A 13129-nucleotide genomic window follows, 5' to 3' on the forward strand; every position below is an offset into this window, starting at 1 on the left:
ATTGTATTAAAAACTATAGAAGTCATCAACTCTCATAATCCTAACTTGGTCAATGACCTCTGGAGTAAGGTGTCCAGTGTGAGTCATGACCTTTCAGAGAAACTGGACCAAAAACAAACAAACTGAAATGACTGGCTCCTTCTCCTTGGCCTTAACCTCTAAATGCTAGACCTGGGGCCCTTTCTTATCTAATGCATTGCTCTCTCCAGATTAAGTCTATATTCTAATGTATTGATGGCTCTCGTATGACTATCTCCAGTCCAATTCTTTCTTCCCTGAACTGTGGGCTCATATGTCTAATTGTCTGACAGTGCCAAGGCACTAAAGCATGACCAGGACAGAACCCCTTACCCATCCCATCAACCTTTCCTGCCAATGGAACAAGTTTGAAGGACAGTTAACAGTGAACGTAAGGAACTCTTAATATCTTGCTTTATGAAGAACAGTGGGTAGAACTGAAAATGATTAATCTGGAGAAAAGTAAAATCAGCAGCATCGGTGAAGGGTGTCCAAGACACTGTCAGGTAGAAAGGGATTACCTTCCTTCCTTGAAGACATGATGAGACATAAGGAAAAACTCTCTAGCAGAGAAACTGAAAATGTCCCTGGGAGATGGTGATTTCACCATCTTTGGATTTCAGGGACGAATGGGTAAGCCAGATGTCTGTTCTATCTGTCAGTTCTGGTTTTGTACTTGACCTCCAATGACTAAGACTCCCAAAACCTGAGGCTCAAAATGTACTGATAATTCTATTTTTCAATCTATTTACTTTTAGTTTTTTTTGCTTAAAAATGTATTGTTTTTGTTTCTCCTAAACTGTGTTTCTGGTTTCTCTGGAGGGACTGGATAAAATTAACCAAACTGAACACCAAATGGCCTTTAAGGTCCTTGTGTTACTGAGTCATTCTGTAATCAAACCGTTTTTCCAAGGCAACTACAGGCAATCACAGCTCTGACAGGCTGGTAGCCACTGGTCTGGTCTGGTGATACTCAATCCACTTTGGCTGTGGCATCCTTCTTCAAATTCCATATTGTAAAAGAAAGAAAGACTGAGCTGCTCTGGTTGAGACCAGAGAAGAGAATGAATTCTATCCGACGTCCGCCCGCTTTTTCTGCCTCCCCCCACCACCCCTGACAACGCCAGTCTACTCTGTTAGGGGAAACTCCAGAGATCCCTTTCCATGTGTGTTGAGCACTTTCTCCAAAGTACTGGGGTGGGTCTCTGGCCTTAATGACAGACACCCGTCTGAGTATAATGAAGACGAATGAAGACCTGCCCTTCAGAACGATCATAGGGATTACAGACCCCAGAGGATCTGCCCTACATGGAACTCCCTGTCTTCAGTTACAGATGTTTCTTTTGCTGATATAATTAGTGATAAATTCTGATACATACACACAGTCCATTGTGTCAAATTTTACTTCTGTGGACCAGTAAAAATGATTTAAGCAGCAACATTTATAACACTACGCCATATTTCAAGAGAGGGGCTTTATTTGGGGTCAAGATGGATGAATTTTGATACCTGGCAAGGACAACCCCTTTTCTTTCTGTATGTGCTGTGTTTGGTTTTACAGAGACAATAAAGATAAAGGAATAAGGCAGGGGTTGAACCCAAAAACTAGGAACCACCTGCAGAGCTGCATGAATGTAGCAGACACACCATGTGCATATAAATATGCTGAGGGTTCAGAGCAGAATCAAACCTACCAGCAGGCCGCTTAACCACTCACACCCATGTTACTAGGCCATGGGGCTATTTCCAGGCCTCTGGAGCTCTCTTCCTTCCCCAGGGCAAGGTGCTGATAGTGTGTGTGACCTCTGAGCTACCAGACAAATGTCCAGCTGCCTCCAGGCACAACATGACCATGGGGTCCCAATTTTGCAAAGGATTCTGAAGTTACAGGATCACACACCAATTTCAGGACAGCAGGTAGAGTGAGAATTGCAGCACTAGCTTAGGAATTTCAGTGTGATTGAACAAGGGTTTAGTGGGCCTTTGCAATGTGTGGGTGCAAAGACACAGGATGAGCAAGACATGCAGCCTACAGTCTGGCACTTGGAGGAGACAGATCACAGGCTCTAGAGAAAGGGTGAAAGCCTTCATTTTCAAGTGGCAAAGATGGTGTCAACTGTGAGCGAGCCCTGGGGCCCCTCCTTGTTGTGGGAAGCCAGGACCCTCTGCCTCAGGACCCAGATGACTTCATACCTTCTGAAAGCTGGGGCTTCAAATGCTAAGTAAAATGTTCCTTTTCACAGGTTTTTATTCCCCCAGTGGGTAGAGAGTAAAACACAGTTATGTCATCTCTCTAGTGTTTTTCCAAAGCTTCAGGTGAGCCAAATGAAGGGGAGCTGTTTATTTCCAGCTCTTGGCAACGATGAAAAGTACACAGAGATCTCAATGTGAAGCACAGGGCTAAAGAAAATCAAAGAGGAAAGACAGACGGCCCTTCACAACACCCCATGAGACTGAGAGGCCACAGTCTCACCATGTAAGTCCTCAGGAAGAAGGTTTTAAATGGGTGTGGTAACTCCCCCGCTCATCACATCCCTCAACCTCTCCATGGCACAATCTGCTAGTCTCTATTGGCAGGCCCCAACCTGCTGTGATGACAGCCCTGAATTGTTCCTTTAACTACTATAAACAAATAAACAAAATGAAAGAGGCATGTTATTTTGGAAAGAGAAGTTTCCCAGCCAGGATAAGCTCTCAAGAAGAAATAGCCAGATTAAAATCTTCAATCTGATTTTATCAAATACCACTAATGTCATATAATTTGCAGTTCTCCACAGGGATATATTATCCTTAAATAAGATATATCCACCAGAAATAGTAATGATCCAGGATCAGTCCAGCTACTTTAACCGCCTTTCTCTCTTGGGGCATACATGTGTCCCCTGGACATACCCCATTTTCCTACATGCCTCCCTTTCTTGAGCCTCTCTTTCTCGGGCTGTTCAAGCAGCCCAAGTCCAAACATTGGGACCAGGCATTAAAATTAGGAGAGATCGGAAATAATCAGCCCAGGGAAAGTAAGCACATGTACTAAAAGAGATTAGGACAGTTCAATCCTGCCAAAAGTCGAAGAGATCTTCAGAATATTCTTTCAAAAACCAGGAAATCTGAGTTTTCTTTTTGGTTCTGTCATTTCAAATTTCTCCAGCACTTTTGCCACCCATAAAACACTGACTCTTCCAACCTTTCTCCATCTCTATCTCTGGTGCATTTAGAATGGTTCCAATTACAGTGAGTGCTCTAAATTCTTTTGGTGATGAGCCATAGAATTATAGTATGTAGGATCATACGAAGTTTTGCTTCTTTCAAAGGAGATGTGACGTTTCCTTCCCTTCCTCTCCTATCTCCCCCTCTGGTGCCATCAAAGAGCAGCCTAAAGCTACGACACCAGGCAACTGTGAAGCTTAGCTGTTCCCCAAGAGGAGCCCACCTCTTGATCGGTGAAAATCTCTATGAAGTTCTGGAAGGAGAAAGAGCCGGACTGGAGAATGAGCTCTCCAGTATTTTCAAAGCACTGTCCAGTCAGCACAAGCAGCTTGTGTCGGGCAGCATCAGTGATCATTAAGCGCACCTGAAACAAAGCACAGGGAATAAGTAGGACATGAACCACAGCAGTGCTGCTATCCCACCTTCTGGCCAGGGCTGGCCCAAGGTGCACCTGCAGTGCATTACCAACCCAAAGCATTCATTCCCACGTATCTGAATTCCCCGGAGGAGCGGACAGAGCCGATACCTGCAGTCGGCAGCTTGCCCAGGAATGCCATTTTCTAAGTTTGGCTACAACCGGGACAGTAGTGGTCATAGACTTTCTGCTCCTGTTTTCCTTGTCTGTTTCCAAGCAGGCTCCACAGCTGGTAATCATGTGTCCTACAGCTGTGTCTGCGAGCAGCATGGGGTCTGTGAGACTCAGGAGTATCTCACAGGCAGAGTCACCAAGCACAGCTCAGGTCCCCCAAGTGCTGCTCAGGAAACGCAGCTTCCCAACTAGGGTCCCAAGTCAGCCCCTCCCACCCAGACTCCCTTTCCTTCCAAGCCAAACACCAAACACACATCACCAAATGCAATCTCCAAAGGGATCAGCAAGGTGCCCAGTGTTGAGCATAAACAAAAGGCTGCCCCAATATGGGAATCTTTCAAACAGAATTGTAAGTGGTTTTTGCACTAAAGAACTCTCTGTTCTTCAAGTGGCAGGGAGCCAGCCTGTCCCTCGGCAGCAATACTGCTCCAAGCACCAAGGTCTTCGTTCTGAACCCAGTTTTGTTCTGTACAAACTGACTGCCAGGCATCATGCTAGGCAGTAAGGGAGGGATACAAAAGTAAACAGGACATGACCCATGGTCCCCCAGAACCCTGTAATCTAACCAAGAAAACACACATGTACCAAAGTAATTGTTCCAGCCCCATCTGCTCCACAGGCAAGCCTGGATCCCTTAAAGAAATTCCTTCTTTTTTCCATTTCCATTTCTCACAGCTGTTCTAGGCCATCTGCCTGGACATCTATTAATCCTCTGGCTTTCTTTCAACTTGTATTTACTTCCTGACTCTGTTAGTCACAGAGAGATTACTAGCCTATCATTTGTCTCAACCTTAAGCCTTCATGGATTGCCAAAGAGGTCCTGCTGATCTGAAGCAGACAGAAGTGGGATAAGACAGGCTACCCAATGACAGCCCAAAGTCAAAGTAAATCCAGTGTCCATCAACTGCTAAATAGATAAACAAACTGGTCTCTCCATGCTGGAGAGACCATGCTGGCTGAGACTGGAATAGTACTCAGCCCTAAAAAAGGAACAGAGTACTGAGACGCTACAATGCAGATGACTCTTGAAAACATTATGCTAAGTGAAATAAGCCAGACACAAAAGGCCACATATTGTATGATTCCATTATCTGAAATATTCAGAATAGGCAAATCACAGAAGCAAAAAGTAGATGATTGGGTGCCAGCCACTGTGATAAGAATTGCACAACCTTGTAAATAAACCTAAAGCCAATGATTTGCATGCTTTAAAAGGGTGGATTTTATGGTGTGTCATTATATCTTAATTTTCAAAAATAGGCTGTAGTCAGAGAGATGTTCAAAGCATGCACAGAGGAAGTATTGCAGATAATGGAGGCCCCAGGGGCTACTTTTATGTCCAAGAAGCAACTCAGTCCTAAAGGTGCTAAATAAAAGAAGTGGAAAGTAGAGATATATCAATTCCTCTGGTCTGGGTGACCAAGGATTCTTGGCTTCAGCCAAATTCTCACCTACAGTAGACTCTTTGAATTACCCACTTACTCTTCTCAGCAGCAATTTCATGTGATGGTAATAACAATATTAATAATATTAATAATAAAAACAGCTGACATCTATATTTCAGTTGCTATGTGCCATGCTCTGGTCCAAGCACAACATTAAATATGAACATTGAACATAAGCATGAATATGATCTCACTTCACAGAGATGGAAACTTGGGACAAAGAGACAGTAAATAATTTGCCCAAGGGCACCAGCCAATAAGCAGCAGTGCCCAGGCAATCTGGCACCAGGGGCCATGCTCCTGACAGCTACGCTATTGTTTCTTTACAAGTGATAAAGGGATGGGCAGGATGACTCTGAAGGGGCTTGCATCTGAGATGCCGTTCTTCTCCAGATTTGGGTCCTCTATAACGTGGCCTGAGAGCTGGCAGTCTATTTCCCCTGCTACGTCCCAGCCAGACTCCATCCCAACAGCACACCTCCCATGCATACCCAAAATTTCATACCCACTTGCCTCTACAACATATTGCAGTTCTGGCTAGAGTCCTCCACTTCGTCCTTATTCAGAGGGGCACTGACACAGCACCAGCCACTGCCTGGGGTAAGGAGGCACCCCTGGGCCCGGAACTCCTCTCCCTCTTGGGTCGCTCTCCCGCCCCTCCTGCCCCTGCCCTCCAGTCAGCTGGGCTCCCTCCACTGCCCGAACCTCCGAGCCACATGTTTACCTCAGTGCTGACTGCTTCGTCTGAAGGGTTGATCAGGACCACTGTTTCTAAAACGTCACTTCGGTGATGAAGGATCTTTTGTCCTGCAGACACAAAAACACAGACCAAAGAGGAGACCTTTAGCTCGTCCAGGTTAAAACCACTCTGCCTGCTTCTGGGACTGCAGAAGCACTGCTGTCTCTGACGGGGCGCACAGCACAGGGCTCTCCACACTGTCTTTGGAAATGCAATGGGTTTCACTAAACAAGAGTGCGAACCCCAGCAGGTTCCTTCAGGAGTGGGGTCCCTGTGGTCTGGGCACCGCACACTCTCACAACCCTCGGGTTTTCCTGGTTGGTCGCCAGACTGCCTGTGTGTGTTAATGGCGGTTTTCATCTGAGACAAGGGGTGGATGCCAGGAAAACTCAACGGGGCTCTTGACATTTCCTTTCTCATGGTAATTGGGGATGTTTCTCCGCATCAGCCTTTCTTCTGGTGAGAACGGTGCTGAGATTAATTAGGAGCCTTATTGTGAAATGAATGACATCCAGAAACCCTGGCTAACAATTAGCCCAACAAGCAGAGTGGCTGTCTGAGGCAGGCTTACAGTCTGTTGCGGTGTTCGTTAATGAATTCACTGGCTCACAGAAAAGTGGAGAAACTGTAAGCAAATGAAGAGTGGTGGACAACTCTCCTGCTGGGCAGGGTGGCCAAATCGCCCCTAACAACAAGCAAAATTGAGGGAGAACTGTGAAGCCAGGTGTTGTGGGGATGAAGAAGCCTGTCTAAGGAGGGCTGAACTTCTGTAAGGCTTTTGGCTCTACATCCCTGACTTCCCACACCTTCAAGGTTTCAGGGACATCTGTGTGGTTGAAACCACCCCTGGCCTGGCTCAACCACCCCTGAGGCCCGTGAACTGTACCTTCTACAAAGGCTTCCCCTCCATGGACAGTGAGATGAAAGTGATCAGGTGGATGTGTGGCCAGAGAGGGTATGCTAGGCTCTGCCAGCTGATGAGGAACAGAGAAGAGAGGTGTTCCCCCAGACACATGGGAGGGAGACACGTGGTCAGGAGGCTGGACAGCAACATGTCTACTGCTTGGAAGCAAATGAAACTTGGATGACAAGAAGAAATGGAATAGAATCTGAGGGAGACAGACACCAAAGGAGAGAAATACAAGAAGAGAGAATGACCAAAAAGCAACTGCCTGCCAGGAAAACAGATGAGCAGTTCTTCAAGAAAACTAAAATAGAATTACTATATGACCTGGCAATTTCTCTCCTACATGGACTGAAAGCAGGGACTTGAACAGATTCTTGTATACCAAGGTTCACTGCAGCATTACTCACAATAGTCAAAAGGTGGAAACCACCCAGATGTCCTCCTATGAATGAATGGATAAACAAAACATGGTATAGCTGTGCTATGGAGTATTATTCAGCCATAAAAAGGAATGAGGTCCTGATACATGCAGCAACATGGATGGACCTCGGAAACATTATGCTAAGTGAAATAAACCTGATACAAAAGGCAGATACTGTATGGTTCCTTTTGCATGATAAATCTAGAAAAAGCTAATTCATAGAATCAGAGAGCCAATTAGAAGTCACCAGAGGCTGGGGGGAGAAGGCTTGGGGAGTTACTGCTTAATGGATACAGAGTTTCTAGGGTGATAAAAAAGTTTCAGAAATAGAGGTGATGTTGCATAACACTGTGAATTGTAATTAATGTCCCCAAATTATACATTTTAAAATGGTTTAAAAGGCAAGTTTTATGTTTTATATATATATTTTACTAGAACTTAAAAAAATTCACAGTGCAACATACCAAAAACTGCTGAGGGATACACTTTAAATGACTAAATTGTACAGTATGTGAATTCTGTCTCAAGAAAGAGGTTTTAGAGAGCAGTCCAGGGTACACAGCTTAGCTTGGGCTTTTTCCCTTTATATAGTCAAGGGCCAGAAGTACTACAGAAACAGCAACATGTTTCTTAACATATGCAAACACCACCACTGTGTTATCAAGCCTCCACTGTATATCTTTCCTAACAGCTAATATTTACCAGTAAACCCCATGTTAGAAATAGAAGAAGCCCAGAAGAAACAATAATAGTGTCAGGCACTGTTCTAAGCATCCCACTTGTATTAGGCCCCAGAAGAGCTCCATGGCACAGGTACTGCGACTGTCCCCTCTTACCCAATGGAGGACAAAGACAATCATGGAAGGGAGTTTACTAGCCCATGGTCATGCAAGTGGTAAGTAACACAACTAGTTTTCTGCTTCACTGCCCCACGGGACTGGCACTGGAAAAACAGACATGACGTGGACATCAAATGCCAAGGGAAAGCTAGGGAAAAATCCAGAGAGCTAAAATCAGAGATGTACTTAAGAAGCAAAGAGCCAGAAATTATTAGGAGAAGAATATTGGCAAAAAGGGAAAAAAAAAGAAGAGGTAGACAGGCACCCATCTAACAGAGGGTAAAATTAAGAGAAGGTGTGTCGTAATTTACTCCAAATGTCTAATGATGAAGAAACTCCCAAACAGAACAATGCCACACAGTTTGAGCAGGCAAAGGACTGAGCCTCAAGAAAAACAATTCAACCAAGCCATTGGGAAGAACCCCCTTATGTCATGAGTACTGAAGCCTGTAATCAACTGAACACTAATTTTTGGCTCAGTGGTTGTGTTTCTGACAACCATGTGCACTGGAAGCTAAATCAAAGACCATCAATTGAATAGTCATAAAAAACGACAATCAGCAAAACACAAGAAAACTATTGCATTTCTAGGTTCTCCCATCAGCTGCCTCCACAAAACAAAGACTCAAAGGCACTAAGTCGAGACAAAATTAAGGAAAAGCTTAAGACCAAGAAGTTACTGGTCATTTCCCTGATCATCCTTGTGATGTGACTGTTTTCAGCCCACAAAGCCTCAGGCAGCATGATGCCACTGTGGCTACATGAATATATCCTTTAGGAACCCACAGAGGTAGACTTGTGTAAGGTACAGAGAAGTGGCTCCCTCCCCAACAGATGAAAAAGGAATCAGGGCCTCCTTCTCTGCTAAGTGATCCACAGGATGCCCCGGCCCTGCTGTCCCCTTCCAAATGCATGTCTAAGCCACAGCAACCCAGCACAGCGCCAGCTTTTTGCCCATCAGCACACCCTTGCCGAGACCCGCAGCCAGCTTGCCTGCAGCCAGGCGCTCCCCGGGCAGGGCGTTTCTTAACATCCACGAGACATGCCCTTCCCCTTTGGCTTCATCACTTGCAAGCAAAACAAATGCCATGTGACAGCTGCAGTTTACCTCTACTCCTTCCAAGTCAATTTTCAGACCTGTTTGCTCAGGAATTCAACTAGCGATGTTCTTTTTGTCCATCTTTGGAAGTACTGACAGCAATGACACACACATGCACCAAGATGCCATGGCTGCTCCTTCAACAAAAGCCTTTTTATAGGGTTGGATTTGAATGAAGGAGGGGATTTAAAGAGAGAGAAGCTTCAAGCTCTTGTCACAGCTGTACAGTTGGACAGATTCTTTCCCTGGTGGATATAACCAGGGGCTGGGCTTTCCTGGCATGTGGCAAACTCAGGGTCTGCCCGAGGGGCTGGAGTGCCATGCCCCCACCCTTGGCATCCCGGTAGGATGCCAGCTCTCCTGGCTGCAGGCAGCTCTGGGATCTGGCTGCAGGAAGGGACACTCACAAAGTTGCATATTTGGGGAATGTTTCACACTGGGAAACAGGCCAGGCATTCTGAAGGAGAGGCCGCCACGCTTGCCTGCAAAGGTCTCATTCAGTTGCTTCAGAAAAGAAATTCCCAGGAAAGAAAGACAACATGGTTGCAGCATCTCTCTGCCCCATTACAGCCTGCATTCTCCAGAAGCAGCTCACAGGGAAACCCTTAGGCAGCCCAGATGAATAGTTAGCTCTCCTCAGCACTGGTAGGAAGGAAGCAAAAGCAGGGGTTTGAGATGGAATGACTGGGCGACTTAGTGCTTTGATAAGAAAAAGGGTTTTGTGGGCTTCGCCACAAAACTCAGTGTCATTGTGAAGGCTCAGGCTGAGGAGGGCAGAGGGGGACAGGAAACTGCTATCAACAAAAAAAGGACTGCTCCACCGAAGAATCAAAGAGGATGGTCTGCGGAGTCCCCCTGCAGCAACAGGGTCCTTGCCGACAATGGGACTTTCGTCAGTACACCCCCAAAGGCTGTGCTTGAAACTCAGATAAGCCTGTGTTTTCCAGTTATTGCTGTGACTTTTTTCCAATTATTGACTATCTGACAGAGAAATTCAATCTATGTGTCTTTTAAAGCTAGGCCTTTTTAGTGGTTTATGTTTTATCCAGGTGACTTTGAAATCTCTGAAAGAAAAATGTTATTTTCTAGGTATATAATTTGTAGGATGTTCACAGGGTCTCTCCCCTGCAGAGCTGAATATGCATCTAAACACACACACACAGGCCCTCTCCCAGTTTCTGAAGAGGCTGCCATTGGCTGAATCCAAAGATACCCACCAGTAAGGCACACCCATAACCAAACCCCATAAAACTAGGAACCTTCTCTCTTGTACACAGCTGACCCTTCTCTCCCACACACATTCCACACATCAGCCCCAGGACACCTTCTCTGCTGAGGGGAGAGCCATGCCTGCAAAAGTCTCAGCCCAGGCAGGCAAAACCAGTCGTGCTAAATCCTTTTAAGTTGGATTTCAGAGGAGGATAACCCTGTGTATCTTGAGGATGAATATTTAATTTCCATTTCCCTTAATGATCACAATCCAGAACTTTCTTTCCACAACTTCCTTTCCTGAGAAATGAACACTTTGCAAGTAAAATCTAGAAATGGAAAGGAAACTGAAGAATACAGAAAGCCTCGTTACCTATTCAGTATGGAAGAGGGAAGAGGAGAGGTCTTGATCATTGATACAGAGGCACCGGTAACTGGGACAGAGAGTCAGCGGCTGGGGGCTCTGGGAAGGAGAAAGGCCCTCGTGCCCACCTATCTCTGCCCCCTGCTCCACCAGCCCCCACTGCTGCTCCGTCTTCACTCACCCAACACCAACAACTCCAGCCCCTTCCCCAACTGAAAACTAGAGTGGAATTTTTTTTTTTAAAGGAATTTGGTATTTGATTCAGCACTAGAAAAGTCTCCAACGTGAAGAAGCACAAGCTTAGAGAGGGTTAAAGAAGATTCTAGGGTTAGAAAGGGAAATGTGTGGAGTAAATAATTATTTAGCTAGAAGTAAGGTTTGGTAGATCAAGAAAAGGCCACAAGCACAAAATGTCTTGATGTTAAAGTCTGTTTTCTTTGGAAGGAAGAAAAAAGGATGGGAGGGAAGGAAGGAAGAAGGAAGGAAAGAGAAAATGAGAGCAATCAGAGTTCTTCAACTCCACCCCCTCACCAAAGTACACTTCCAAAGAGGAAACCTCTCACCCCCAACCCTCACAAGCAAAAAACACTCCCTGGGGCAATACTTAGCTAAATGGATGAAAGCCAGAAATGAAAAATACTCAATGCACAAACTAAAGATTATTTACCAGTAAGTCTCCCAGCAGCTTTTAATAACAACTTTTTACTTGGAATAACATCCAGGCCTCCCTTCTGCAGAAAACCACATGATAACGTGAAGCAAATGTGCTGGAAGACGGGAGAAGTTTGGAGAGAAAGGGAGAGCTGGCATGGAGGGAGGAGGGAGACGCCTGCATCAGCAGTTTTCTGGTGAATCTTTTTCTTCCAGTGCCCTATGTACATGTCTCTGTCCCTGCCAATCAAGGCCAGGTCACAGAGCAGGAAGCCCAGCCCCAGCCCCAGCCTGGCGGGAAGATGGCTCCGAAGCTCCCTCCTCAGAGGGAGACAAGGTAGAAGTCAGGAAGCCTCACAGGCAGCACAAAGGCCCGTTGCCAACAGCCTTTGCTGGTTCTCCCTGTCCTGCTAAGCAACAAATGTCCTCACTTCCAAACAGGAAATGTCCTTACTTCCAAGCAAGAAAAACAGAAAGGGGTGGGGGGTGGAGGGGGACATGAGTTAGGTAGTAACAACGCATCCTCGAGGCCACATCAGCAGATGTCTGTCACAGGTGCCCAGCGTGCAGGCTCGGGGCAGGGATCCAGAGGAGGGCTGAGGAACCCAGCTGAATGAAGCCTCCCCACTGTGGCTTCAGAAATCACCTCAGACCTGAGGACAGCATAACCACGAGCCAGGTTGGATAATTCAGTCCCTCAGCCACCCTGCAGAAAACACAAAGGTGCTAAGATGCTTGGTATCTCCTGATCACACGGTCCCCAAAGACCAAGAGCATAAGCACAGAACACGGAAGGCCGGCCATGGCCAGGCCATCACAGACTGCCTCCCCAGGGATGTAAAACTCCTAAGCTGGAGGGAGTTTGATTTCCCGGGGCCCTCCCACATCAAAATCAACTTGTTCTTCTTTTACATCTCTTGCAGATCTCAGCCTGAGGCTGGGAGAAGGACCCTTTCTAGGCTGGGTGTCCCAGAGGCAACAGAGAAAGTGGGTGGGAAGACGGCAGAGTTAGTTTTGGGGTGCATGTTGGAGCTCAACCCTGTAAGCTGGTTTGCAGGTCACAGATGTGTCAGAGCAACCTCCAAGGGCTCCGTGTTATCCTACCTGGATCAAAAAATGCCTAAATAGGAGATGAATACATTGAAGTGAGAGCAGCTAACTCTGTGCTCCCCAGATAGTCCATCACAAGAACCCAGCAGGAAGCCCTTCCTCATGCACAGTGCTTTGGGGTTTTCAAAGCATCATCCTTCAAGTGGTGCCTTGGTTAATCCTCACAACGTTCCTGTGAAGAGGTGGGGACAAACAGCAGTGTCCCCTCCTCATGGACCAAAGATCCAGGGCCTACTGACTTGCCGAAGGTCTCTCAGACAGGGTAAGAGAGCAGGTAGAGGACCCGTGTCATGCTCTACACAGCCACTCAGGCCAGGGCTGGGACACTATTCTTTTCTCCATCTTTTCCTGACCCACCCTGTCCAAAACAAAGGTTTTCAAGTTGTGATGACAAGATTCTCCTTTTTAAGAGGTAAACATACAGCCTGGGTCAGCCACTGGTCAGCCACCAGTCAGCCACTCACCCCTCTGGCAGGCACACGGCCTCCCACACGCACCCCAAGTCTAACTCCCTCTTTGTTTCTGCTCAAC

At 46.3% G+C, this 13129-nt stretch overlaps 1 protein-coding gene across 2 annotated transcripts in view; it reads right to left on the minus strand.

Annotated features, from left to right (window-relative positions):
• MAP1B (microtubule associated protein 1B) overlaps nucleotides 1-13129 on the minus strand; it is a 97177-nt gene that overhangs the window by 18538 nt on the left and 65510 nt on the right. The window contains exons 1-3 of one of the 2 annotated variants that reach the window (XM_017651386.3): nucleotides 9274-9382; nucleotides 5984-6066; nucleotides 3449-3589 (exon numbers count right to left, since the gene is read on the minus strand). In XM_017651386.3, coding sequence (XP_017506875.3) covers nucleotides 3449-3580 — 132 coding nt within the window. In that variant the 5' untranslated portion in view covers nucleotides 3581-3589; nucleotides 5984-6066; nucleotides 9274-9382. Of the gene's footprint in view, nucleotides 1-3448; nucleotides 3590-5983; nucleotides 6067-9273; nucleotides 9383-13129 lie in introns of those variants that run through there. The other variant, XM_017651385.3, reaches the window with a different exon arrangement.

This window comes from Manis javanica, chromosome 1 (genome assembly GCF_040802235.1).
Source record: "Manis javanica isolate MJ-LG chromosome 1, MJ_LKY, whole genome shotgun sequence".
NCBI classification, from domain to species: domain Eukaryota; kingdom Metazoa; phylum Chordata; class Mammalia; order Pholidota; family Manidae; genus Manis; species Manis javanica.